We start from the raw sequence: 25,194 nt of genomic DNA, 5'->3' as shown, positions 1-25,194 counted from the left end.
TAGGCACCATGCACACACTACCTGTGGGTGGGTGATTCTCTTCCACAGTTGAGACGAGAGAAGCTTAGAGAGGCTAGTAAGTCACTTGTCTACAGGTCTGTCACCTGGGGTCGACTGCCTGAGCACTGGTTCATGTCTCTTTTAACTTCCAAAGTATCCCACTCAGAATAACTCATATTGTCATTTGGGTCACATGTTGTCACAGTATCCAGCACAGAGTAGGTGCTCAGCCACCATGAGCTGTCTGGACAAATGAAGAACAGAAGAGAAGGGGTCACTGCTGCTGTGTACATTCATGTGAGGGTCTGATGACCTGCTGGTGGAAGGTGTGGTATCTCTCTCTGCCTGGGCCTCTTATTCATCATGTGTGAAATGAGGTCAATGATTTCACTTCTTTCCTCAGTTTCCGAATGGCGCATATATATATATATATATATATATATATATATATATATATATGAAATTGTCAGGAATTTGTCAGAAGGGAAAACATTATAGAAATGCAACAGTTTATTATCATTTTTATTAGTTAGGCCGGATTCATGTAGATTTTGCTAAAAATCACAGACTTGATAATTTCCACTGCCAATAGGCTACTGGATTCCATGTCGGCAATTTTTGAAATTACAAAGTACATAGGCCTTTGGACTTCAAATATTCTGAGAAGAAAATGAAAGCACATATCAGAGTGGGGGGTAAGGAGGGAGGGAGTATAGGAGAAGATGAGGAAGAGAGAGGGAGGGAGGAGGGAGGGAGTGTAGGATTAAAATGTGGGGGAAGGAGGAAGGAGGAAAGAGGGAGGGACAGAGGGAAAGAAAGAGAGACAGAAAAGAGAATGATATGGATGAAATAAATGAATGAAAGTGATATACTAGAGTTTTGAAATTTTACAAGAGTTAAATAGACTGGCAATTTTTTTAAAAATGAAGGTAAAGTAATGTTTTGGTAGGGGATGGGGAAGGAGCTCTTCAGAAAAAGGGAGACCTGTGGCAATTTGGAGCATTAAATTTCAAAGCCCTTAGGTGTTCATGAACATGACCTCTGAAATGGCTCCTCTCTACAGTGGTATTTCACTGGAATAGCTGTTCGTCCAAAAGGATTCTATTGTCCATTCTAGAGTTCAGACATTTCATTTAGGTCTTCATAATTCCAAATACCTTACCACTATTAAAAAAAAACTGAACTCATAGGAAAATCAAGTGACCCCCTGTGCTAATTTGCATTAAACAAGAATGAAACCTTAAAATTTCTATGCCAATGCTTTAGGTGACCCAGGGTGTTCCTTTGGCATCCTCCAATAACCTTTGCTATGGGACAGGCATAACTAACTAGGTTGAAAATGTTCCTGGTTTTGTTTAAATAATGCAAGAACTAATGAGTATGCCAAACTAATTATTGCATTACTTCTAGCCACTGGTCACTATTCATCCAACTGCCCTTCCCTCTTTCCAGGCCCTCCTCCATAGAGTCAATGCCAAGAGCCCAACCAAGCCGTGATCTAGCACTTCCCTTGTCATTGTCCAGGACCGTGGCTTAGACTAAACTGGCTCACATCAGATTGATTCTAATTTGGGTTTTAATGTATTTAATTTGAACTTAAGCACCTACAGAAATATCTTTAGTTGGAAATGTCCAACATGGATCCCGTCCCAAGTTATACTATTCAAATCAGAAAAGCAATGTTCCCTCCTTGTATACTAGAAAAGCTTTTTAACAAGTACACATTTACTTCCGCTTAAGCTGTTGGATCCTCGGAACAGCTTCGGTGTCTAAACATATGTAATATAGATAATGTCTATGGAAAAATAGGTGCTAACACACCTGAGGTTAAAAAAAATCAAGACATTTCCCTTTTGATTTTATGGCACAACCACCAACGTGCAACTCCAATGACCTGATTTCCGCTTTGCCAGATAATTACAATTGCATTTCTCAATTTAGCAACTGGGGTACTCATTCTGTAAATTGATACTTGCTTACTGAGGTTCACTTTTAAAGTCTGGAGCTCTGCTCTGACATTCAGTAAATCAAATAGGTCTGTAGGTGGCCAGGTATATATTTGTTCTGAGTGCCTAAGTTCCATTTTGAGCAGTTACAGGAATCTATGCTTTGAAGAGAGGGCCCAGGTTAGGGAATCAGACTCTGCCTCATTAATGATGTACTTACAGGTGATCCCTTTATCAGATTTGGTATATTGCCTTCTAAAAATATTTTGTTGAAATGAATTGCATTTCTCAGGAAATGCTATTTAGGTTCACACACCACACTGCTGAAAGAGATTGCATTTGAAGCTAAATGTCCAAAGTTAAAGAGCAACCAAAAGCCTCCTTCAAAATCAAAGCTGTTGGGCATTGCTGAATTGAAAGAAGTCAGAATTCTAAGGGCTGACTCTAATTTGAAAGGTTTCCGATTAGGGAGGTCCAATTATATTCATTAATCATTTTCTAACAATAATGATCCCACTCAGATTAAGAAGAGCCTCCCCATCACTTCCTCTCTGATGACAATGCTTTTAAATTTTTTAATGCCTTTCAGATCGACATTGTGCATTAGTTTATCTTCATTTAAAATGTTTGCATAGGCTTTCACACAGGGTAACTTTGGGGGCAATTAGGTATGGGTAAAATTAATGTGAGGCAGGCACAAATTCATTCTAATGATGTAAAGTCAACAGAAAGCAAGTTTCTATCGGGCAATGCTGCCTCATAAAAAGAAATGTTCTAAATAGTTTCCCAAATCTCAAAAGCCAACAAAGTCAGCAATCCCAGAAAGTGGACTTCTGAGAGACAAGAAGACAACTACAAGTTTAGCTCGGCCCTAAACCTTCACCAGGAATAGGCAAGTCACCTGGGGCTCATCTTTTGTCACAAGAAAGGCTGAGTGGAATGAGGCATGGCCAGGTTTGGAAAGCTGACAAAAACTGCAGTTACAACTCAGCAAAGGAGAAGGGAGAACAGGCCCTGGATGTAAACTCTGCGCTTAGAAATACCCCAGACCAACATGTAAAGTGTACATTAATTAATTAATTAGCTAATTAATTAATTAATGTAGCAATGCTCCAGGAACCCTCCAGACCCTCCCCTTATCCCAAGAAAGTGAAGTAGAAAAGGCAACTCTACGTGGGCAACTCCTGAGTTTCACAAATACGTAAAACAAGAGCTCAAAACATGGCATTTTCACCTCAACAATCAATCCATTCAGCTGCTGACTACTACACAGAGAGATATACTCCAGCTCATAATCACAGCAATAAAGGACATATGTGTGGTATTAAGTGGGTAGAGAAAAGGATCTGGGACACTCTCATCTTACATGCATAAGGCATTTCACCGTGTATACATCACCTGCATGCCCATCACCTTGGTATATTTTTGTGTAGCCTTTGAAGGAAAGGAAAGCAGGGGTTACTTCTCCCTCTGACAGAGCCAAGAAATACATGGCTCAAAGAAGAGATGTGACTTGCTGGATACAAAAAGACCCAAGACCACAAGTTAGACCAGCTGTTGCTGGTCAAGTTCTTGTCTGATCTCTGCACCCTGCTCACCTCATGCAAGGGTGTGGTGTAGCCAAATGCATATCCACTCTTCCAGCTCCAGAACAACTATATTTCTGATAATAATAACATCAAGAGAGTAATATATGCCATTTCCTGAGCACCACAATATCTATGATACATTCCACCAACACCTGAGTTTTAGGAATTTGTACCTACTCAAATCATCAATTTATTGGAGTTTCTCCATACCAAGGGGAAGAAAGGCAAATAATACAGGTTAAGATCATTTTATGGAAGTGGTTGATCAGAGAAATACAGAGTGTTCACTATTGTAAACCAAATCCCAAGGATCTTGTTTTGAAAATTTTCCTTTTTTACATAAGGAGTAACCATGCCTTGATCTATTCTGAAGATTCCAATCTTGCTACACCACTAGGCTAGCTCAAAATGCCCACCATCCTCCAGCCAAACAGCCACCCATTCGTCCATTCATCCATCCATCCACCCACCATCATCCACCCATCCACTAATACACATGTATGAAATACCTACTCAGCGCCTAGTCTCACACAAGACCGCATTGCTCTTCTTTAGACTTTCCATTCTGCATCCTTCTAAGCCTTTTCCTTCCCATGTAACCTGTGAGACTCAGATTCACATGACACTTGGCTGTGGCCCATCTTGGCAGGGGATCTTTGGCACTTCCATTCAAAGACTATGGCTGTCAGGAACAAGGCTTGCCCCCAAGGCGTGTGTGCTAAAAGTACTTTCAAATAATTACCCATATTATTTGGGAGAAAATAACTGCAGAGCAATGAAAAGCTGAATGGAAGGGCTTTTGTTTGCTCAATGAGCATTTATTCTACCAGTTTTCTTAAAATTAGGATCACATACATTTAAGCCCTGCAATCAAAATACTCACAGGACACAAAGCCAACGAGAGTCACCTAGATGATGACCAGCTGAGTAACTTTTGATTTTAAACCCAACCACCCATTTCCACTCTCCTTTTTTTTTTATTGTACTTAGTACTCTGTAATTTTTTAAAAATTTTTTATAAACATATAATATATTTTTATTCCCAGGGGTACAGGTCTGTGAATCGCCAGGTTTACACACTTCACAGCACTCACCAAAGCACATACCCTCCCCAATGTCCATAACCCCACCACCCTCTCCCAAACCCCCTCCCCCCAGCAACCCTCAGTTTGTTTTGTGAGATTAAGAGTCGCTTATGGTTTGTCTCCCTCCCAATTCCATCTTGTTTCATTGATTCTTCTTCTACCCCCTTGACCCCCATCATTGCATCTCCACTTCCTCATATCAGGGAGATCATATGATAGTTGTCTTTCTTCGCTTGACTTATTTTACTAAGCATGATACACTCTAGTTCCATCCATGTTGTCGCAAATGGCAAGATTTCATTTCTTTTGATGGCTGCATAGTATTCCATTGTGTATATATACCACATCTTTTTTATCCATTCATCTGTTGATGGACATCTAGGCTCTTTCCATAGTTTGGCTATTGTGGACATTGCTGCTATCAACATTCGGGTGCACGTGCCCCTTCAGATCACTACGTTTGTGTCTTTAGGGTAAATACCCAGTATGCCACCCTCCTTTTACTTCTTCTCTAAATATCATGTTTGTAAAGCTACGTTATGAGTTTGTACAACTACAGTATGTATTTGTCACCTGCTACTTTTGTTCTGTTGTTATAAAGGTGTGTGTGTGTGTGTGTGTGTGTGTATACTTTTGTATTTGTGTGAGTGTTTCTGTGTGAATATGGATGTCCTACCCAAATATCGAGGCACCCACCAGTAAATCAAAACAGACCATGGGGAAATATGGTAATATGGTTTCAGAAAGCCCTCTGGAGGGAAGGGTAAAACAAAGAGACCACAAATACCCATTATTCACACAAATACACAGAAATATGCATGCACACACACCCATAGCCATGACTCTTCCAGCACACTGTGATGGACAACATCAATAGAGAACACTTGCCTCATTTTCTAATTTGCTTTTCCTAGGAATCCAGTATAGGATATTTCCCAGTTAATTTTGCCCCATATGCTCATTCCCTGTTATATACTGGGGATTATTGTAAAACAAATAACTTGTTGGTGGGAATGGATAGAAGAAAGACCACACATTAAAAAACAAAACGAAACAAAAACAAAAACAAAACAACAACCTAGCTCTGCAGCCAATCCCCCTGCTTGTGTTTGGCACCTGGCAACATAACCTCGTGACTTCTTCTGACTAGTTTTATGTCTTGCTACTCTGAAATGGGTATTACTGTCCTTGTTTCATAGACAAAAAAGCCAAGACTGAGGGCTTGAGAAACTTGCCCAATTCACATAGCTAGAGGTGACAGGGTTGAAATTTGAATGTGGCTTTACCATTTTCCAAAACCATTTTTTTCCTGCTATGCCAGAGGTCTCAGTTTGGGGTAAAGGGACTCCCTATAGGCTGTACAGGTAGTCTTCAAGAAATCTAAGCAATCATATATATACGTGTTTGGACTTGTTCAATCGGGGAAAGGAACTGGAGGTTTCATCAGCTTCTCAGAAAGGTCTAAGGCTCCTGGAGATAATGAACCCCAGCGCTTCATAGAACTTGGTGTAGATGGTGACAATTCCCCAGAACTATCCTCGATCTGCAAGCCAGCTTGCCCCTCTCCATTCTCTGGGCTCCTGGAACCCTGGTATTTGGTCTCCTTCTGTGGTTATTTGTGTGAATATCTTAGTTGCCCTGCTAGAGTTAAGTTTTTTTAATGTAGTGTGCAATCTTGTCCAACTCTGTCTCCCCCAAAGCCCCAGCACCATACTCTGCACATCAGGGGTATTAGACAAGGTCAAACAGGGCTGCTTCAGTGACTGGCTGCTCCTTACCCAAACTCTTTTTACTTCTACTCTTCATCTTTGGTCATCTAATTCCCCTCACCTAGAGGGCTCCCCTCCTCAAGCCCTAGCCTTCTTGGCTGGTCAATCTTAGGGTCTTCATCTTCAAGAAAGGCCTGTTCCTAAAATACCCTCTGTTTGTCCCTTGTTACCCCACCAGAGAAGATGTGTTTTCTTGTGACTATTTTCTGCTTGCCACGGACACACTATGGACTCTTTACTTCTTCCATGGATCCATTTACTTATTCAGCACATGTTTAATGAGCACCTATTCTGTGCCAAGCATCTGACTGGAATTGGCAAAAACCCAGTCATCTCCTCTAACATTTTTGAGTCCTCCATAAAGACTGAAACTACATTATGCATGGAGATGTGCTCACTACATAATGAATGATTGAATAACAATCAATGTTACCTGGAGATTTCTTTTGTTCTTCATAATGGCTCAGAGCAGGCTAGTTCTAGGCCTCCCATCTTTAGAAACATTGATTTTCTTTGAAACCAGTATGCTTATTCAGAATTATAGGGTTTATTAAGCTTAAAAAGTACTTTCTAATTAACTTATATAGTTGAGAAAATAATTGCTTTCATATTTATATTTGAAATCAAGAGTCACATAAATGGCACTAAGAGGCTTCAAATAAACTAAAGTAAGTGCCTCCTTGCCTGGGGAATGGAGAGTTCAAAGCTTATAATTCAGAAAGCTACAACCTTGCGATTTTACATACCTGGAAAGGGAGGGGAACAGGGATGATGATAGAGACTTTTTCTAAGGAGAACCAAACAGCATAAGAAAAAGCAGCATGGGCTGATCTAAATGAAGGGTATTTAGATCAGCAAGGCACACAGGTAGGGGCACTTCAATTTGGCGTGACTAAGGTCTCAGCTGTCCTGGATGTTACTCAACCAACTGAGGAAATGAAGCCATGTATCTGGGATGTCATTCTGTCAGTGGCCTCCCAGTTTCCAAGATTTTTTTCTAAATACTACATAAATGAATAATTAAAGAGGCAATTGAAAATAAATATTGAGAGTTTTCCTAAACCATGTTCTCAAGGCATTTTTATCCCATTTAAATTTTAAAGGTAATTATATTGCCTACTGCCAAGAAAGTTAACACTAATTATTGGAATAAATAATGTTGTACAGATTAAATAGGACTGCAAAGACAAAAATGCCTAATGGCATATTCAAAACAGGACTCACAACACTGTTATTTCTAGCTCTAAGTACTATATCCTCTTGATTTATGAAGACGCAATTTTTAAGCTTCTGTTAGTGAAATCTTTTTTTCCCCATGCCACTTTGACTTTACTATCAGATTGCCACTAAAAAAATTATAGTAATCTTTTCTCAGCAGTGACGAAGTATAATTTTTGCTTATTTTATTATATGGCTTTTATGTGTTATATTGTTATATAACAATTTGAAAAGAAATATATTTATGTCTATCTATAGAAATCACATAATAAATTATGTTGCAATTAAAATCCACAAACTAAGTGTAACATTTCATTGGTAATTTCTTCCCAACTCATTATACATTTTGCTGTCTCAAAGCTTTAATAAAGAACACATGGACATTTTGAATAGGATTAGGACTAACTCTATTTAAGGGCTAAACAGTGCTGAAGAGTATTTGTTTGGTTTTGTTTGGTTTTGGTTTTGGTTTTGGTTTTGGTTTTGGTTTTTTGTGTGCGTGTGTGTGTGTGTGTGTGTGTGTGTGTAGAAGGCATTGGCTTTCAATCTTTCAAACTTCCCAAACTCTACAGGCAAATTCCAAGAAGATTCAATAACACACTGTAACTGCAATTTCCTTTCTTTTCCTCCCAGAAGGTAAAAAGAACATATTTATGTGGTAGGGATGCTTTTTCCTTCATAAGTCAAAATAAGGAAACTAGATGTTATTTTTTTCACATAGTAATATATTTGCTGCAACACCCTATGAAGGAAATTTAATCTGTATCTTTGAATAGTGGAGACTAGCCAAGTTCCATGTTGCACGTGATTATTTTTGGTGCAATTACTCTTCGATGAAGGTTTCACTTATGGCTTACAAGGACTTGCCTATTCTTGAGCAAGGAACTTGAAGCCTAATAGCAGACTGATGCATCTTTTTGAAACCAGTGGAACTGGTTGGCTTTGCAGAGTTCTTCCATCATGAAGGTTCTCTAATTCTAGAAACCATACCATTGCTCTTTAGGCTACTGACGACTTTTTCCTTTAACTTAATGTCCAGAGCTATGAGATGAGTCTAGAGTTCAAGGCTCAGCCCTGTAACTGGATACAGTGAGGCCTTTGATGAGAACTTTTCCCACCTGGCTTCTATGTTTGCCACTGCCAAAAAATGAGGCTCTCAGCTCCTGAAGTCTGAGTATAGTAGAATTTTCAAATAAGGAAATAAGTAGGAGTTACAGAGAGAAGGTAAAACAGTTGAGGACAGAAGAAGAGTAGATAAGTAAAATATAGTAAATACATTATGATCTTTTCCTATATTTGAAAAACACATTTCAATCCTGGTAACCATGGAGCACAAACATGTTGTAAACTCAATTCTGCTCCTTTCTCCTGCTTCCACCAGAAATTCATGACCTTAACTGAAAAGGCAATGACCATGTCCACCAAATAAAGGTAAGGAAGCAAAGCTTAACAGTTTCTAAGGTAACAATTTATCTAAATAGCCAGTTGCAATAACCGTACTCCAGCTTCACCAAAGTCAAAGGATGCAATTTCTTCCTGAAGATTTTATCATGGCTGGAAAGTTACACCAACACTCCATGGTAAGCACATTCCCTGTGGAGACAGCGTGAGTCTAAAGGGAAAAAAATCAGGAAGGATCATAGCAGAGTCCACAGTAATCATTACAAGAGAAATTCAATGAAATGTGTTCGTTTAATTTTCAAAAATTATAGCATACAAAACAATGTGGTCTTTCATATACTCCGTGACTTACAGAAAATTGTCACTTTCAATTCTGTGATTTCTATGAAAGTATTCAGCATAGTTTCCCATGTTCCCTGAAGTACTAGCATTTTTCTGAGATAAGATATTAATTTTTAAGTGAAGAACCAAAAAAGTCATTTATAGGAAATAAATCCTTCATCAAAGCATGAGAAAATAATCATGATTTTTTGTACAAAGACTTGCACAAAAAGCACTGGGCAAACATTAATCAAATATCATGACATTCAAAGCCTATAATATCATGACAACATAACAATAAAAGAGATAGAAGAAACTTACTTGCTTTGTGAGGATTTGGGTATCAAAGTAAAGAATCTTGGGTAATGGTGTCCCTAACCACTGACTGCCCAAGCTAGAAACCTCAAAGTCATTTTAGAACCTCTCTGCCAGCTTTCTCTCAATGATCCCTGAATCTCATCAAATCAACCTTAAAAATCAACAAAACGGCCCTAATTCAAATTTATGGCATTTCTGGCCTGGAACATTTTAATAGCTTGCTCAGTGCTCTTTTCTGCCTAAAATCTCACCAGCCCTATCATGCCTGCTACTCCCTTCCTGCAATCCTGGCCAATCCCTCCTCTGGCATGACTTATCTAAAACACCATCTGCAATGCTTAGAGCATTAAAAGGCTCTTCAAAACCTAGGGCTGACACTAAGACCCCAATCCTCCCAACCAATCTTCTACCCAAACTCCCCAAACAGAGTGGATTATTTGGCCTCTCAGGAATCGCCAGTCCCATTTACAGCCTGATGTAGGCTGACATTGTAGTAAATGTTCTTACCACCACTTCACCAAGACAACTTCCAATCATGCTTCAAGAGCCAGCACACCAGTTTCAACCTTCTTGAAGAGGCTTTCCTGAGTACTTCAGACAGTCTTAACCATTCTCTCCACTCCCAAAGAACACTCAACAAGCATCTATTATATTTCACTGTGATTTTTCTGTTTTTGTGTCCACATCCCCCTGACTTAAACTACTTAAGATCAGGCAACATGTCTTCACCATCTCGGCCTTCAAGGTCCTGGCATAGCGCCCAGCACACAATGGGTACTCAATAAAAGTCTGTGGAATCATTGAATGAATAAAACAAACATAAAATAAAATATCTTATAGATAATCTAACAGACCTTTCCAATGATGTAGATGACAATATTTTCAGATTTAACATATCACAGTTCATAATATCAGACTCAATGTGAACAACTCAAAATATTACACTTTTTTTTAATGTCCTTCTTGAGCCAAATGTGCTCACATATCCAACAAGACCATTTCCTTTGAGATTTATAATAGGTGGATTGTGGATTCAAATTGAATTCTCTAACATGGATCCTCTTTACCCATTAATCTTGCCTGGGAGGATGTTAGATTTATTCATCATCCCGAAGATCTGAAGATCACATTTGTTCAAGCAAATCAAGCAGAGCTGCAGAGAGACTCTGTGTGGGTATGCTCGGTGAGACCCTAGTCAGCATAAGCATCCTGGTCTGCATCTCCAGTGAGTCCCTGGGAGGGCATTTCTGGGTATCCCAGAGGAGGCCAGCTTCACTGGTAAGTTTGCCTGAAGATCTGGATGAATTAGATGCTGATAGGAAAGGGAGGTCCAACAGCAGGTTTGCTCTAAAGCCAGCACCATTTCCTTAAAAACAGCTTCAGGAGTCATTGTTCACCTGTGTAGTCTATGTGAATGGTGACTCCCGAGACTGTACAAGATGGCAGCTGCCTTGGCCACCCCCGACCTCATTAATAAAATTATGACACAGATGTAACAATTCTTCTATGGTACATACTTCAAGCAGAGAGCTATTGTGGCATCCCTCCATCACAGGAGCATGGCCCTTGAAACTCCACCAACTTCTAAGGCTTTATTTCAGTTCGTTTGATCTGGCTAAGATCTCTCTCCCTTCTTTCCATCAACCCACATATATTAATTTTTTGAAGCCTTAGCTCAATTTCATTTCATCTTTAAAGCCTGGAGGAGACAGATCCTTTCTCCTAGCAGCTCTTCAGAGCCTAGATACTACCCTAGAAGTCCACTGGCTTCTCAGGCCTCCCAGGGAGATACGTGTACAAATGCCCCACCCCCACATATCAGCTCCAAAGAGCCCATGCAGACTTCCACAGAACATTGGTCCTTTTGTCCCATTGAAGACAAAGTCTCAGACTGTGCAGGATGACTTGCTTTTCCTGGGATCTAAAACAAAATAAAACAAAACAAAAACAAAAAAACAACCCTATAACCTCACACCCAAGTCAAATCCATACTTCAGTGCCCCAGGAACACAGGCACTCCCATTCTAAGACAGCAAAAGACAAATCATCATTACCTCATGAGTTACCAAGGAAAAAGAACCCTCCTGAATGCCGATGGGATTTGTAGTGTGAAAGGTATTTCTGATTCTGCATGCAGAGCCTTCTTATCCACCTGTATAAGACCTAATGAAGCCTCTACTCCAGGGGCCAGCTCTACCTTGACTACTGACATCTCTCCTGTCTCTAGGATCCTGCCCTCTACCTGCTGAAGGGCCGACCTTTCTCCCTTCTCTGCTCAAAGCCATCTTCCTGTTGATGACACACAAAGGATACCAAATGTATCTTACTTTCTGAGGCTTTGTCTAGATCTGGTCCAGGGGTCAGCATACTACGTTCTCTAAGTTGGATCCAGCCCACTGCTTGGTTTTGTATGGGTCATAAGCTAATGTATGGCTCATATGCTCCAAGATGGTTGAAAGAAAACAAAAGAACATCTCACGACCCATGGGAATACATGGTATTGGAGTTTTGGTATTCAAATGTAAGTTTACTGGCACACAACCATGCCCATTCATTCAGGTACCATCTCTGGCTGTTCTCGTATGACAGTGGCAGAGTGGAGTACCTGCCACTGGCTGGATGGCCCACACAATGGAAAATATTTATTTCACAGAATAAGCCTGGCCACCTAAGCTCTCCTTCATAATTGAGTCCATTGCATCGACAAATTCTTTCTTCTCTATTACTTAATCAGAAAAAAATACACCTTTATTCTTACTATTCTAAAATATTTTTTAAAAATCACTTTTCCACAGTTGTACTTTAATCATTTATCCACAAAAACGATCTCGCTAATAGGCACAGTCAAGGTGAAGAGCTTAGAGAACTAGGCTCCGAACCTGCAGTGGTTTCTGAGATGGGGTAGTTCTCAGCTTCCACTGTACCAGCTTGGGTTTTTCACAATGAACACTGCCTGGCCTCCCTCTATTCCTGGTCTGGGAAGGGAAGGAATGACCCCTCTCATAGTGGGTTGAGTAGTGGCCTCCAAAACTCATGTCTACCCAGAACCTCAGAGTGTGGCTGTTTGGAAATCTGGTCTTTGCAGACATGAAATTGTCTTGGATATTGAGTGGGCCCTAAATCTGATGACCCATGTCCTTATAAGAAGAGGAGAAGAGGAGAGGACACAGAGAGACCTACAAAGGAGAAGATGGGTGATTGGAAAGACAGTGATGGTAGTGATGCTGCTATAAGCCAAGGGTCACCTGGAAGCTAGAAGAGGCAAGGAAAGATTTGCCTGTAGAGCAAGTGGAGGCGGTTCAGCCCTGCCTTCACCTTTGTGGATCTCTAGCCTCCATAACCATGAGAGAACATACTTCTGTTATTTTAAGCCATCCAGTTTATGATACTTTGTTAGGGCATCTACAGAAAGCTAATATATCATCCATTTCCAGAGTCTTATACATTTTTCAAAGACCTTTCAGAGCTATGTAGCTCGCTTAAGCTCACAGTGACTTTCTGCGCAGGCATCCATGGCTGACCTGCATTCTTAGGCAGACATCCAGGGAGACTCACCCTCTTAGTACCTACAAATACAAGCCAGGGATCCTGTCTGTCCTTTGTTAACTACTCTTGCAATTTGATGATCTGTAAACTTTTTCCATCAGTCTACTTGGTGCGGGTGGGGGAGGGTAGTCAAACACTTGAGAGAAGTCTTACTGTACCTTCTACAGCAATCATGTTCATGCCTGCTTTTTACTGACCTCTCATTCACATGTCAGGTTTAGTTCCACAGTGGTTGAGTTTCAGTCCCAGAAATCCAAATTTGAGCTATGCTGTCTGAGTGCTCTGTTAAAGTCTGCTAAAGTCATCTTACCAACTAGGCAAAAACTCAGAAAATTTATGAACCAAGAAAAGATCCTCTAACAAGTTGTGTCATATGTTACTCATTTAGGGATATTGCAAAAACACTACTTCTCACCATATTTGCAAATGAAAAACACATGACTATAACCTGTAATACCACAAGAAAAATTGCTCTTTTGGTATGCTTGGCCTCAGACTTTTGAAATACGAATCCAGCAAGAGAATTTCAGCTTAAGCTAGATTCAGCTCGTTATTCTCTTGCCCCTTACATGCCAGCAGAGAAGCTACTTTGAGAAAATTAAGCCATACATATACAGTAGCATCCTGGGCACCAAATGCCATCAAGGAAATGGCACCGAAGACCTGGCTTCTAGTCCCTGGAGAGTCCCTTGCTCGCTGTGTGACTTTATACAAAAAACTCTAAGTCTCTCTCAGACTACACTTCTGATCTATGAAAAGGGAATAATGATAATCCTGGACTCTGATAGAATAGTATCCAAATAAGATGGCTACAGGGAGGGGAAAAGGAGAAGATGTTGGTCAAGCAGTACAAAGTTCCAGTTACACAAGATAACTAAGTTCTAGAGATCTATGGTACAGCATGGTGACTATGGTTAGCAATACTGTATTGTATACTTGAAATTGGCAAAGAGAGTAAACCTTAAGTGTTCTCACCACACACTCCCAAAACAGCAGCTATATGAGGTGATGGATATGTTAATTTGTTTGATCATAGAAATGATTTCACAATTTTCATGTATATCAAAACATCTTGAATACCTCAAACATACACAATTATTACTTGTCAATCACACCTCAATACAGGTGGGGGAAAATAAGATGATGTATGTGAAAGCATTTGTAAATTATAAAGTAGAAAAAGGAGAGGTTTTTATTATAGTCACTTATATTATAAACTCCATTTGGTAATCAAAGCATGGTACTTCTTAAAAAGATAGTTAATTAAAGATTATTTGTTTTCACATCAATTAAAAAAATACTAAAGAGACTTACAAGAGCCATAATGAGTTTATAACTCCTCTCTAAAGCCCTTTGCATTCACTATTTGGGTTGAATCAATATGGTTATCTACTTGCCAATTTTTCTTATTCTTTAACATAGAATGTGAGCAGCCTGTTTTTATGACTGGCTCAGAATGTACTAAGCTAATCGATATATCCAGTGATAACAGGATGATTTGGAACACACGTAACAAAAGCTTATCACTTTACTGCGTGCTGAATCTGTCAAAATATTTTCTGAGAATTAATGTGAAAATAGAAGTTCTCCATCTTTCATGATGTGAGTGGGTAGCGACAAAGGGATTAGCAGGCTATTTCCTGAGTTCACAGCTTGGTGTTTTCCAGTGAAGTATAGCAGATAACTGTTTATCTTTTTTTTTTTTTTTTTTTGAATGAGTTGAATCTGGGCCGAACTAGTATCTAATCCCCAAAGAGGATCCAATTCTAGTTTCCCCTTAGTTACCTAGTCTTAAAATTCCCCCAGCTGTTCTGAGGGATGACAGTAAGGGGATGGTGCCGGCAGAGATCACATCCCTCCACGCTGTCCCCAGATTCCTGGTAGGGTCTGGATGACAAGGGGACGGCTGCAGTCACTTCACAAACAAGGCAGGTTTGGGCCCATCACAAAGGATTAGCTCACCCTCAGGGATGGACCGCTGGAAGAAACCACATTTGTGAGCTAGTGTGAAGTCCCCACAAAACAAGAGCCAAAATCACTCTCAAGTTCACAGAGCAAGTAAAGGCCAGATTTGGAAACCACAGCTCAGTAGGACCTCATCTAAACCCTGTTTGCTACTATAGCACGTGCTTCTTCACATAAAATTGGCTTTCAGCTCTCTTCTAAAGATGCACCGAAATGATGAATACATACTGATGTTTTAAAATGTGTGATTTATAAAAGAGGACTAAAATTTGTATGGTGTAGGAATTAAAGGGTTTTAGTTTTTCCTTGTGGAATAAAAATAAGTCAATTTTTTGGCTTCTTTCCAACCAAAAGAATGCTCAAAGTGACAAGGGATTTAAAATCACAGAACACCAAGAAATAGCAGATATTGTTCCAGAATGCCAAGGGCAAGAATCACTCACATAAAGCCTTAGAAAAGAAAATACAGATGCTACAGAACAGAACTTGAGGAAATGAGAAGGAAAAAAAAAAAACCCAAAACAAAACATAACTGGGGATCTTCAAGATTTTTCCTAAGCCCAAGCTGAGCTCTAGACCTCAGTTGGCCTAGTGCTGATGAGCAAATGGAGGGCAAGGGACAGCGTGGAGTGGGGGCACCAAGGAAGGAAAACATGGCTGAGAACCATAAAGAGCCTTGGGAAAGCATGGAGAGGAAAAGCTGATGTCTCCAGAGCAAGACACCCTTACTAATCATGCAGCACCTCTGACCTCACCATCACAAACAACACAAGGCTCCATGATCTATCTGCATTCCCGGCTTCCCTTCTCAGAGGAAATATGTGCTAAGGTCAAGGCCTCTGGGGCACCCTGAAAGGGGGAGGAATTCCAGAGGTATATTCATTCATTTTGTGGTGAGAATAAGACCTGTCCTAGCTTCGGACTGGATACTAGTTCACTTCTGTAAGAATGAGCCAAAAAATTAAACTCATGAGGTACATCAAGTGGAAAATGATCATCCCGGTTGCACATAGCAGCTGGTGATCCACCATTTTTTGAAGGAGCTGCCTGGGCATACTCAGCACACAAATGCTAAGTTCCCAGCATTTTCCGCAGTTCTCATGCAAGGGACTTGAGCTTCCTATCTACCTCATAATAAATAAAGCTAATTATACCCATGGTGTTCACTGCATAGGATACAAACCAAAACAGGCACAGTCACAAATGTGGGCCATAACTTTAGCTGGTTGACAAAGCCAGCCACTAAAATTAGCTAAAGCCAGATCCCATCATTCGTATCAGTTCCATTAAACTCTTCTAAGAGCCTCCTAATGTTGAGGCATTCAGAGCCTTGGAATAGCCTTAGGTCACAGCCAAGAGCAACTTGTAAGGCAAATAATCCTTTATGGTGATAGCATTCTACACATTAGTACTGTACTTATGAAAGCTTATTGACCTAGGATGGAAATACTACCTGTCATCAATCCTTTCATTTCCATGCAATTATTTACTTCCCAAACCAGGCTACCGATGAATTGCACCCAAAAGCAAAGCTAGCCACACCAAAAGATTTTATCCTAATGAGAAATGTAAGCAAAAACATACATCGCGAAATCACATATAAATCTGCATTTATTAGCAAATTCATTTCCTAATAAAATACCATCTGCAAGCTACCCCCAGTTTCCATTTGATGTATGTCAATCTTTTACTGTTCTCAGATGCAGTTCCTAGAAAATTCTCCTAAGTTCAACTGCAGAACATATCAGTCTTTTTTGGTGGGTTGGGAATGGGGAGTTGCCTGGAATGTTAGTAAATTCTGTAAAACTAAGTCTTTAAACAAATTATTTTGTTCCAAAATCATGCTTCAATTGAAATGCTGACCTTCTGCAATAAAGTTGTTTAGACTCCTAGAATCTTTATCATTGATAGAGAAATCCTAAGAGCCAAGGGACTATTACAAGGATGGGCTGAAATTAAAATTTCCCCACTATATACACGACCATAGACATACAAGCAAACGTACACACACACAGGCTCATTCCATTTCAGTAGTAGTTTTTGTCCCTCAACTCACAAGTATATTCCTATCTGTTTATTTGTACATCGTAGAATGCTGTGTTTTCTTGTGTTCAAACCCCCACCTACCCCACTTTGCCCCTCTGCTCCCAAAAGCACTTCACTAATACATGGAACAGCCTCTTTCCCTAGATCCAGGGTCAGAGTGGGGAATACTCACAGAGACCCTGTGACTGCTCTCTGGACAAACCCTTTTAGCAGTAACTCCAAGGAATAATGCTACCACTCATCATTGATGGCTACTTTGACTGGACACCCAGATCCCAATGCCTGAACCTCTTGACACCAAAGACTGGGGCTGAATTCTCAAGCTGAGTGCTTTTGAAAAGTGCATCCAGCCACATAAACTCTATTAGGTACAAAGCTCCATAATGTTCAACCCTGTCTATATTTATGCCCATGTTTGAATTTACACCCTTGTAAGCTCCCGGGCAGGCTGTTGGACCTCTTTTCTTTCGTCCTATCCTGAGTTTTCCCACTACTCTTGAAGCCAGTATGTCCTCCTGACCTTAGGGCCCTAAGCCTCTGTCTCACCCCTTTTTCAAATACTTCCTTGAGACCTAGGTTTTAAAATAGGTATCTTCTCCACTGATCTCTCATCATTACTTTATTGGACCTGACCCATTTTTCATACAAGGCTCTACCAAAATCTATTTGTACCATCACCAAAGGCTGAGTGCACATAGCAGCTCCTTGGATCATCATCTCCAGAGCTGAAGACAGCTCAGACTCTCTTTGGAAATGCCCCTCTCATTGGTGTGCCAAAGCACTAAGGGAAAAAAAAAAAAAGCATGAAGTCATTTCTGAGTCTGGGTCAGCCATGTTGTGAATGTACAAGAGATACAAGAGAGAGGATTATAATGGAGTGAATCTCACTGGGTCTGTGACCTGTCACTTGGCTAACGAGGTATGGATGCAAGCTGATGGACCTCTTGATGTGCCAATGCCATTCCCAGACCAGCCCTGAGTGATGGCACTGCCGTAGATAGCAGGGCAAGAAAAGGGACAAGAAGCCTCTCATTATACTCCTCTCTTGAGGAAGGCTTCTATTTGGATTTTTAGCATTATGATCCCATATGAAGTCATCCCCTAGAAATTAGGATGAGGATTTCCAAACAACTGTGTAGTAGCAGAGCAGAGTAAGACATAGGCAGACAGGGTACCATTCAAGAGATAAAACTGATGATGGATTTGCTAGTATTTGCTTCCCTTGGTTCGTGTTAGTTGATTAATGCCATGGCTTAGAAAATGTACTTGAGTAACCATTTCTGAAATTCATTCATTCAACAAACATTTATTAAGTATCTACTATGTGCCAGGCATTTGCTAGGCGCTCGGGATACAGAGAGGAAGGAGACAACCCTTGCTCTCCAGGAGTTCACAGTCTAATAGAGGAGATAGACACATGAAATGAGTGACTACAGTACATGAAGTAAAGTGCTAGTCAAGGTGTACGTAAAGTGTTAGAGGAGCCCAGAGGAAGCAGTCTACAGTAAGCCTGTGGAGTCAAGGAAGCTTTCACAGAGAAAGAACAATCAAGCAGATTTGAAGAAGGAACAGGATTTCACCAGAAAACAAGGGAGGGTAGGGAAAGACATTCTAGGCTGAGAGAACGGCAGGCACAAAAGCAAGGAAGTGTGATGACACATGATGTGACAGGGAACCACAGGTAGCTCCACGATGCTGAGACTTTGCATGTAAAGACATGGTAAAATGGGAAGTCAGAGAAGGAGTGTGGAATCAGAGTGAAGAGCTTTGTATGCGGAACTAAGAAATCTGGACCTTGTCCTGGAAGCAATGAGAAGGCTCAAAAGAATCAAAAGCAGGGAGTGACATGGCTGGATGTGCCCATCAAGTCAGCCCACATGGAGGACGGTTTGGAAGAGAGGTGAGACCAGAGGGAAGGAGAGCAGCGAGGAGGGGCAGTCACAGGGGCCCATGGGGACTCTGAAGGTAGGGAGGGTAAAGAGGTGACAGGCTGGAGAGATACTTAGGAGGAAGCTTGATAAGACTTGATGAATGATGATACAAGAAGCAAAACCGCCTCAGGGTTGAAACAATATGGAAAGCATGCATTCCAAAAATATAATCCACAGCCCCACTCCTCCTTCCCACTTCACGGTCCCATTGTCCTCTGCAATCACCGCGTGTGCTGAATACGAGTACTGAATAACGGCGCAAGAGCCAGAGGTGCACATGGTCAGACTTCTCTAATTCAGACCCCACTAACTTGGAATCTGCAACAATTCACATCGACTGTCTGGGCCTCCTATTGAGCAAAAGTTTCAACCTACTTTCTTCCTCTACATCTTTTCAAGCCTTCAGGCACCAGTAACAGGAATCCAATCTAAAAGAAGTAGCTTCTTCCAATCAAGTGCTGGAGGTACTGTAGGCAGCCGCTTACATGGTGGCATCTGAGGGGCACCCAGTACATGTCCCCCACCCAGCAGCCACAAGGTCTGGGATCCAATCATTAGTGATTCATTCCTTTGGGAGAGGCTTGGGTCCCTCCAACTTCTCTTTTATAAGGCAATGATTCCAGAGATGGGTAGGACATTTAGTCATTCTAAACCCAGGGGGATTGTGGTTGAGCACAATGCCTTTGGCTTTGACAGAAGGGATCAAGGTAGTGTAAGAAGGCTATGGAGGTACATGTGGAAGACAGTGGTGCAGAAGGGAAGACTGAGGGACATGGAAGATAACGTTAAGATCTTGCCAAGGAATGGCCCCATAAGCACTCAAGAAACCAAGATTCTTAAAGAATGTCTTCCACTTCTGATGCCAGCAAATCACACTTTTACATTCTTGTACCTTAAGGAGCTTCTGTGTTTTATGCTTATGAAATGCTATTTGCTAGTGAAGGCCTATGGTGACTCCCAATCTTTTCGTGGACCTCACACTGCTTACGACCGATTACAATATCCAGTGTTATTAATTTGTACATATAACTACAAGTGCGCTCTCTGAAACTCTTTTGTAAGTGCAACTTTTCACTCACTCAGACTGACCTTGTCTTTGGCCATTCCACATTATGGAGATTTAACTGTATTTGCAGAATGGTAATCACTCAAGTCATAAGCGACAGAAGATTGGGACACGGACAGACCTTGAAGAGTCTCATTTCTGGCTCAAGAAGGTAAATAAGAGCTGCTTGTCAATACTTGACCATAGAAGTTAGAGCAGTGAACTAAAAAAAAGGGGGGGGGGTGGAGAAAGAAACAACAGAAACAAAACTTTAAAAATTACTTACTTCACTTGTTTGGAGAATCGTGAACTTTGGCAGTTTAGGCTTTGAACTGGCTGCACTGGGTTTTCCGTCCAAGAGTGATCCAAATGACAGATTCCCAAAGCTGTTCTCAAATTCAATTGAAGGTTTCAGTGTTGGAGGGACGTCTGGTGCCTGATCCTGGCCATCCATGGGTCTGACATATGCAGTTGGCTTTTGCTGCCCCATGTTTGTTTTGCAGTAAAGCCCTGGTGGAAAGTTCTGAACTGAAAGGCCACTGCTGGGAGCTAACAAAGAGGAGGCAACTAGGGGAGACCCAGGAGCTTGCACTGTAAATTCAGATTCTTCTGATGAGATGGACTGAAAGATTTCTTTGAACGTATCCCCTGCACTGGACTTGAGACTACTGTCTTCCTTTGCAGACACGTTTGACTCTTCAGTGGCTCCAACCTGGGGTTGTTCAGCTGGGTAGACAAAGAAGTCTTCCAGTCGGGCTAGGGGTTGGTCCTGTGTAGACGGCGGCAGCTTGTTTGGCTGACCACTGGCCTGGTTGGCTGGGACAATGTTAGCGTTATGACTATCACGTGACCAGTCAGCTTTTGATTTCCTGTTGCTGTGTATGAGAGTGGAATTCAGTATCACGACGGAAGGTGGAGGCATTGGTGCTGAGGGATGAGTGCTATCCTGGTGAGGTGGGAGCATTCGGTTCTTTTGTTCTGGGAAAAAGCTCGGTTCATTTTTGTTGATGGGAGTCTGGGGCACAGAATTCTTTGGGATCCCCACTAGATGATTCTGATTAGAATGGTTAGTTAGCAAATCCTTCATTTCATCATAGTTTCCCAGCGTGTTCTGGACTCGGTTGGCAAGTGCATCCCCTTTGTTTGTCTAAAATAACAAAAAGATGGGGGTGGGAGGAGAGAGAATGAATAGGTTTGTGTTTCCTAATGTTAATGTTTCAAACAGATGTCCTAAGTAGACTAGCATATAGGGTGCTTTAAAATTCTCATGCTGCTATATAATTTCATACTTTTCATGTGCTATGTAAGAAAAAAAAATCAGTAACACTATTGAAAGAGCCTCTTGGAATGAGCTGTGTGCTTAATGTCTGTATGCTCCCTGGCCTGTCTTTAAATATGTTCATTGGGAGAAAGTTTTAAATTACATCACTTATAAATTTTATTAGCAATGTAACTTATTTTAGGTCAGATAAGCTGAATGGTTACATTCCATATTGTGATGAACAACTTCAGCTTAGTGATCACCGGAATTGTAATGGAATGTTCAACATATATTTGTTCTTGACATGTCAGCCCTTTGTGCCACATTATACCATGAAAAAGGCTTAGCCCATTGGATCAGGAAGTCAGTGAAATTGTGCGATCATGAATATATTGGTTTAGAAAAGCTCAACATCTAATTGAGCTAACATGACTAAAGCAAATCTAATTCCTTTTAATCAAAGGACTGTATAAATTACTAGTGTCTGCCCACATATTCTGGGGCAACTGTGTTTATGTATTGATGACTCATACTTGTTTACTTTGAAGTGGTGCAATTGTTCATCAGCACTGACTCAAGCTCTCCTGTGTTTTTTCAATGATTTAGAAAAATTATTCAAGAATTTTAAGCTATTGCTTACGTAAATGAAAACAAAGCCAGATTTCCAAAGTGATGTTGGCAACTAAATCATTATATGGACAATCAACAGATCCGGCTATATCATCCCCCATAGGAAATACTAAGCTTGTTAAAAATGGCTGTGCTTGTTCTTCCAATAATTAAGTTGCTGCATGGGTTTCTGTAATACATAAAGCACAGCTTTCATAACTAGAAAATGGTAGATACCTATATACTTAGAAGAAATGACTTGGATGAAAGCTCAGCTGTTCATCTTTAAAAGTGACTTTATATTATTATACCCTGTACCTGCCAAAGGTGTTTTCAAAACAAGCTGTTGGATTCAGAAGGGCAAAGGACTTCTTTGTGCTTAGGCTGTACTACTCTAGCCCAAGATGTTGCAGTGAGACAAGGTTATTGGCTTCCATGGAGACATGTGGTAGCAGGACCACTGTATGGGTTAGACACCCACCCTATGTAGCCTCTAGGTCTCTGGGACCATAGGCATGCCCTCCATTCGCAGGAAGGGGTGACAACTTCCCCAATGACACCGCATCCACTGAAGATAGATGTTTAACTTCTCAGAACTCTTACATGCCCTTAACCCAGCCCAAGCTCCTGACATGGATGGGGAGTGTGCCTATCCAAGGCTGGGATCTCAGTCTAGACCTAGGCTGTCTGGCTGTGTGCTGTTCTCTGTATGTGAAGATGGAAGTGTGCATATGAATGAAGGGTGAAGTGCTGGAAATGGATGAAATCACCCAGAGAAAGAAAATACAGAATGAGAAGATCAAGCTCAGGAGGAACCCTGGGGAACATTAACCTTTAAGCGATCGAGAGAAGAAGAGGAGCCGACAAAGGATACCAAGAAGGAGCAACCAGAGAGGGAATCAAACTGGTGACCTTGGCCTTGTTGTTAACATGATCTCCATGTATTGTAAGCAGTATCCAACTCATGGCATGTGTGAAATCGTATAAGACATTTCCAAAGAAATAAGGGCTGTGAGGGAAATAGGATTCCAGAGATTACAAAAAAGTACATTCAATATTTGCTACGAGGGTCCTGTTGGGGGTGGAGAATTTGGAAATCCAATAAATGTCTGTTTCAGTTTTCTTATCCACAAGAACATCTGATATTGCATCACATGCAACCTTAGTGCTAAAGCAGTGATTAAACAATTAACATTCCATATAAACCTCAGCTGAATAATTGCTCCATTTTCAGAAGTACATTTGAAAGGCCTATTTAATAGATAGAGACAGGTAGAGATCACTTCTATTCCCTGAAAATCCCTAGGTTTGTCCATTTTAATGGCACAAATTACTCTTCAGCCAAGACCAGAATGCACTCTGGGTAGAGTGGTCTCCTTTGATAAATGGTGCATGACCAACAATTTGGGTAGCAGCCAAACCCAGTCTCCCTCCTATTCAGTCCCTTAATTCAAAACAAAGTGATTTTATAATGCTGAGGGCCCAGTAAGAATTTAATGCAAGCTCCAGGGGAACCTGGGTGGCTCAGTCATTAAGCGTCTGCCTTCAATTTGGGTCATAATCACAGGGTCCTGGGACAGAGCCCCACATTGGGCTCTCTGCTCAGGGAGGAGCCTCCTTCTCCCTCTTCCTCTGCCTGCTACTCTGCCTAATTGTGATCCCTCTCTCTCTGTCAAATAAAATATTTTATAAAAAAAGGATTTAGTGCAAGCTTTAAATACTTACAGAGTTGCTCTGGCCCCTCAAACAGTTTACCTCTTGGGTCACATGATGGCTTAACAGACACCAATACCTGGCTATCCTTAAGGATCTGACCCAGCAAAGCGGGAGACAACACCATGTTGTTTCTCATGTTAAATGCCTTTGTTTTACACTGACTCATTTAATGAATTTGGATGTTGCTTCCTTCCTTCACACAAGAAGAATTCTATAGAACTTTTCTCTTTTTGCCTTAGCTAGCAGAAAGCTCCAAGTTCAACTGACTGAACTTTCTTTGGGAGTTTACTGGACTTCTATTGAAAGCTCATTGAACTTCCATTGAAACTAAGCTCTACAGCATCAGAACCTTGCCTTGAGATGTCAGAGAGACCAGGACAATACCTCAGATTCTTGAAAAGTAATTCACTCTCTCCAGGTCAACATAATCAAGACTCAAGAATCTTAAGACTCATTTGCTTGCAAGCAAGCTAGTCACATTCCTGTTCCTGTTCAACAGTAAATAAAAGGGATGTGCTTATCTTTTCTTCAATGGAGAGAACCTTGGTTAAGTTTGAATATCTCTTCATTTACTTCTACTGTTATAATGATCTGGCTTTCCAATGCATGCTGAGGTTTTTTTCCCCCATCTCTAGGTTTTAAAATATGTTTAAAATTAGAACTTATAAACCAGCCAATGTGTAAAATTATGTCTACTTAAACAAAATTAGAAGAAAACTAAAGTTCTCTGAATAGATCTAGGAAATCAACCTCCCACCATGTAGGGTTTACTATAGCAATGATTTCTTTTTCTGCATAAAACTATAAACTCTTAAAGGTCAGAGACCACCTTTCATTCACCTCAGTTCAGGACTGAGCACCAGGTCAGGTGCATATCAGGTACTCAAAAAATTGTTGCTGACACAAATTGAATCCAATTATAAGTCATATCCTACCTATATCAAAATAAAGGCTTTGCAATAGCTTGGAGTAAATAAACAAACAGAAAATCAAAAGTCAGGCTGACTTGGTTACTATGATTGAACATTAAATTGAACTTTGAACTTCCTGGTAGCTAAGGCAAAAAAGAAAAACTCACAGCTTACTGAATTCTGTTTGTCTGATGAAAGGAGGCATATCTTAATTTATTAAATAAGACAAATGGTTGCCAGATACTAAAATGTAAAAAAGAATTCTTCTCTTTGGTTCAGTTATAAGAACCTTTGAACATGGGGTAACTGGGTGGCACAGTCAGTTAAGCATCTGTCTCTTGATTTTGACTCAGGTCATGATCTCATGGGTCATGAGCTCAAGGCCTGTGTGGGGCTCCTCGCTCAGTGTGAAGTCTCCTTGAGACTGTCTCCCTCTCACTCTGTCCCTCCTTCTGCTCCTCCCCCTGCTCTCTCTCTCTCTCCTGCTCTCTCAAATAAATAAACCTTTTAAAAGAAA

At 40.7% G+C, this 25,194-nt stretch overlaps 1 protein-coding gene across 1 annotated transcript in view; it reads right to left on the bottom strand.

Annotated features, from left to right (window-relative positions):
* AFF2 (ALF transcription elongation factor 2) overlaps window positions 1-25,194 on the bottom strand; it is a 465,549-nt gene that overhangs the window by 280,258 nt on the left and 160,097 nt on the right. The window contains exon 3 of the mRNA XM_059157826.1: window positions 20,467-21,327. Coding sequence (XP_059013809.1) covers window positions 20,467-21,327 — 861 coding nt within the window. The remainder of the gene's footprint in view (window positions 1-20,466; window positions 21,328-25,194) is intronic.

This window comes from Mustela lutreola, chromosome X (assembly GCF_030435805.1).
Source record: "Mustela lutreola isolate mMusLut2 chromosome X, mMusLut2.pri, whole genome shotgun sequence".
Classification (NCBI taxonomy): Eukaryota; Metazoa; Chordata; class Mammalia; order Carnivora; family Mustelidae; genus Mustela; species Mustela lutreola.
The sequence above is the reverse complement of the archived record's forward strand: the minus strand, read 5'-3'. Positions and strand labels throughout refer to the sequence as shown.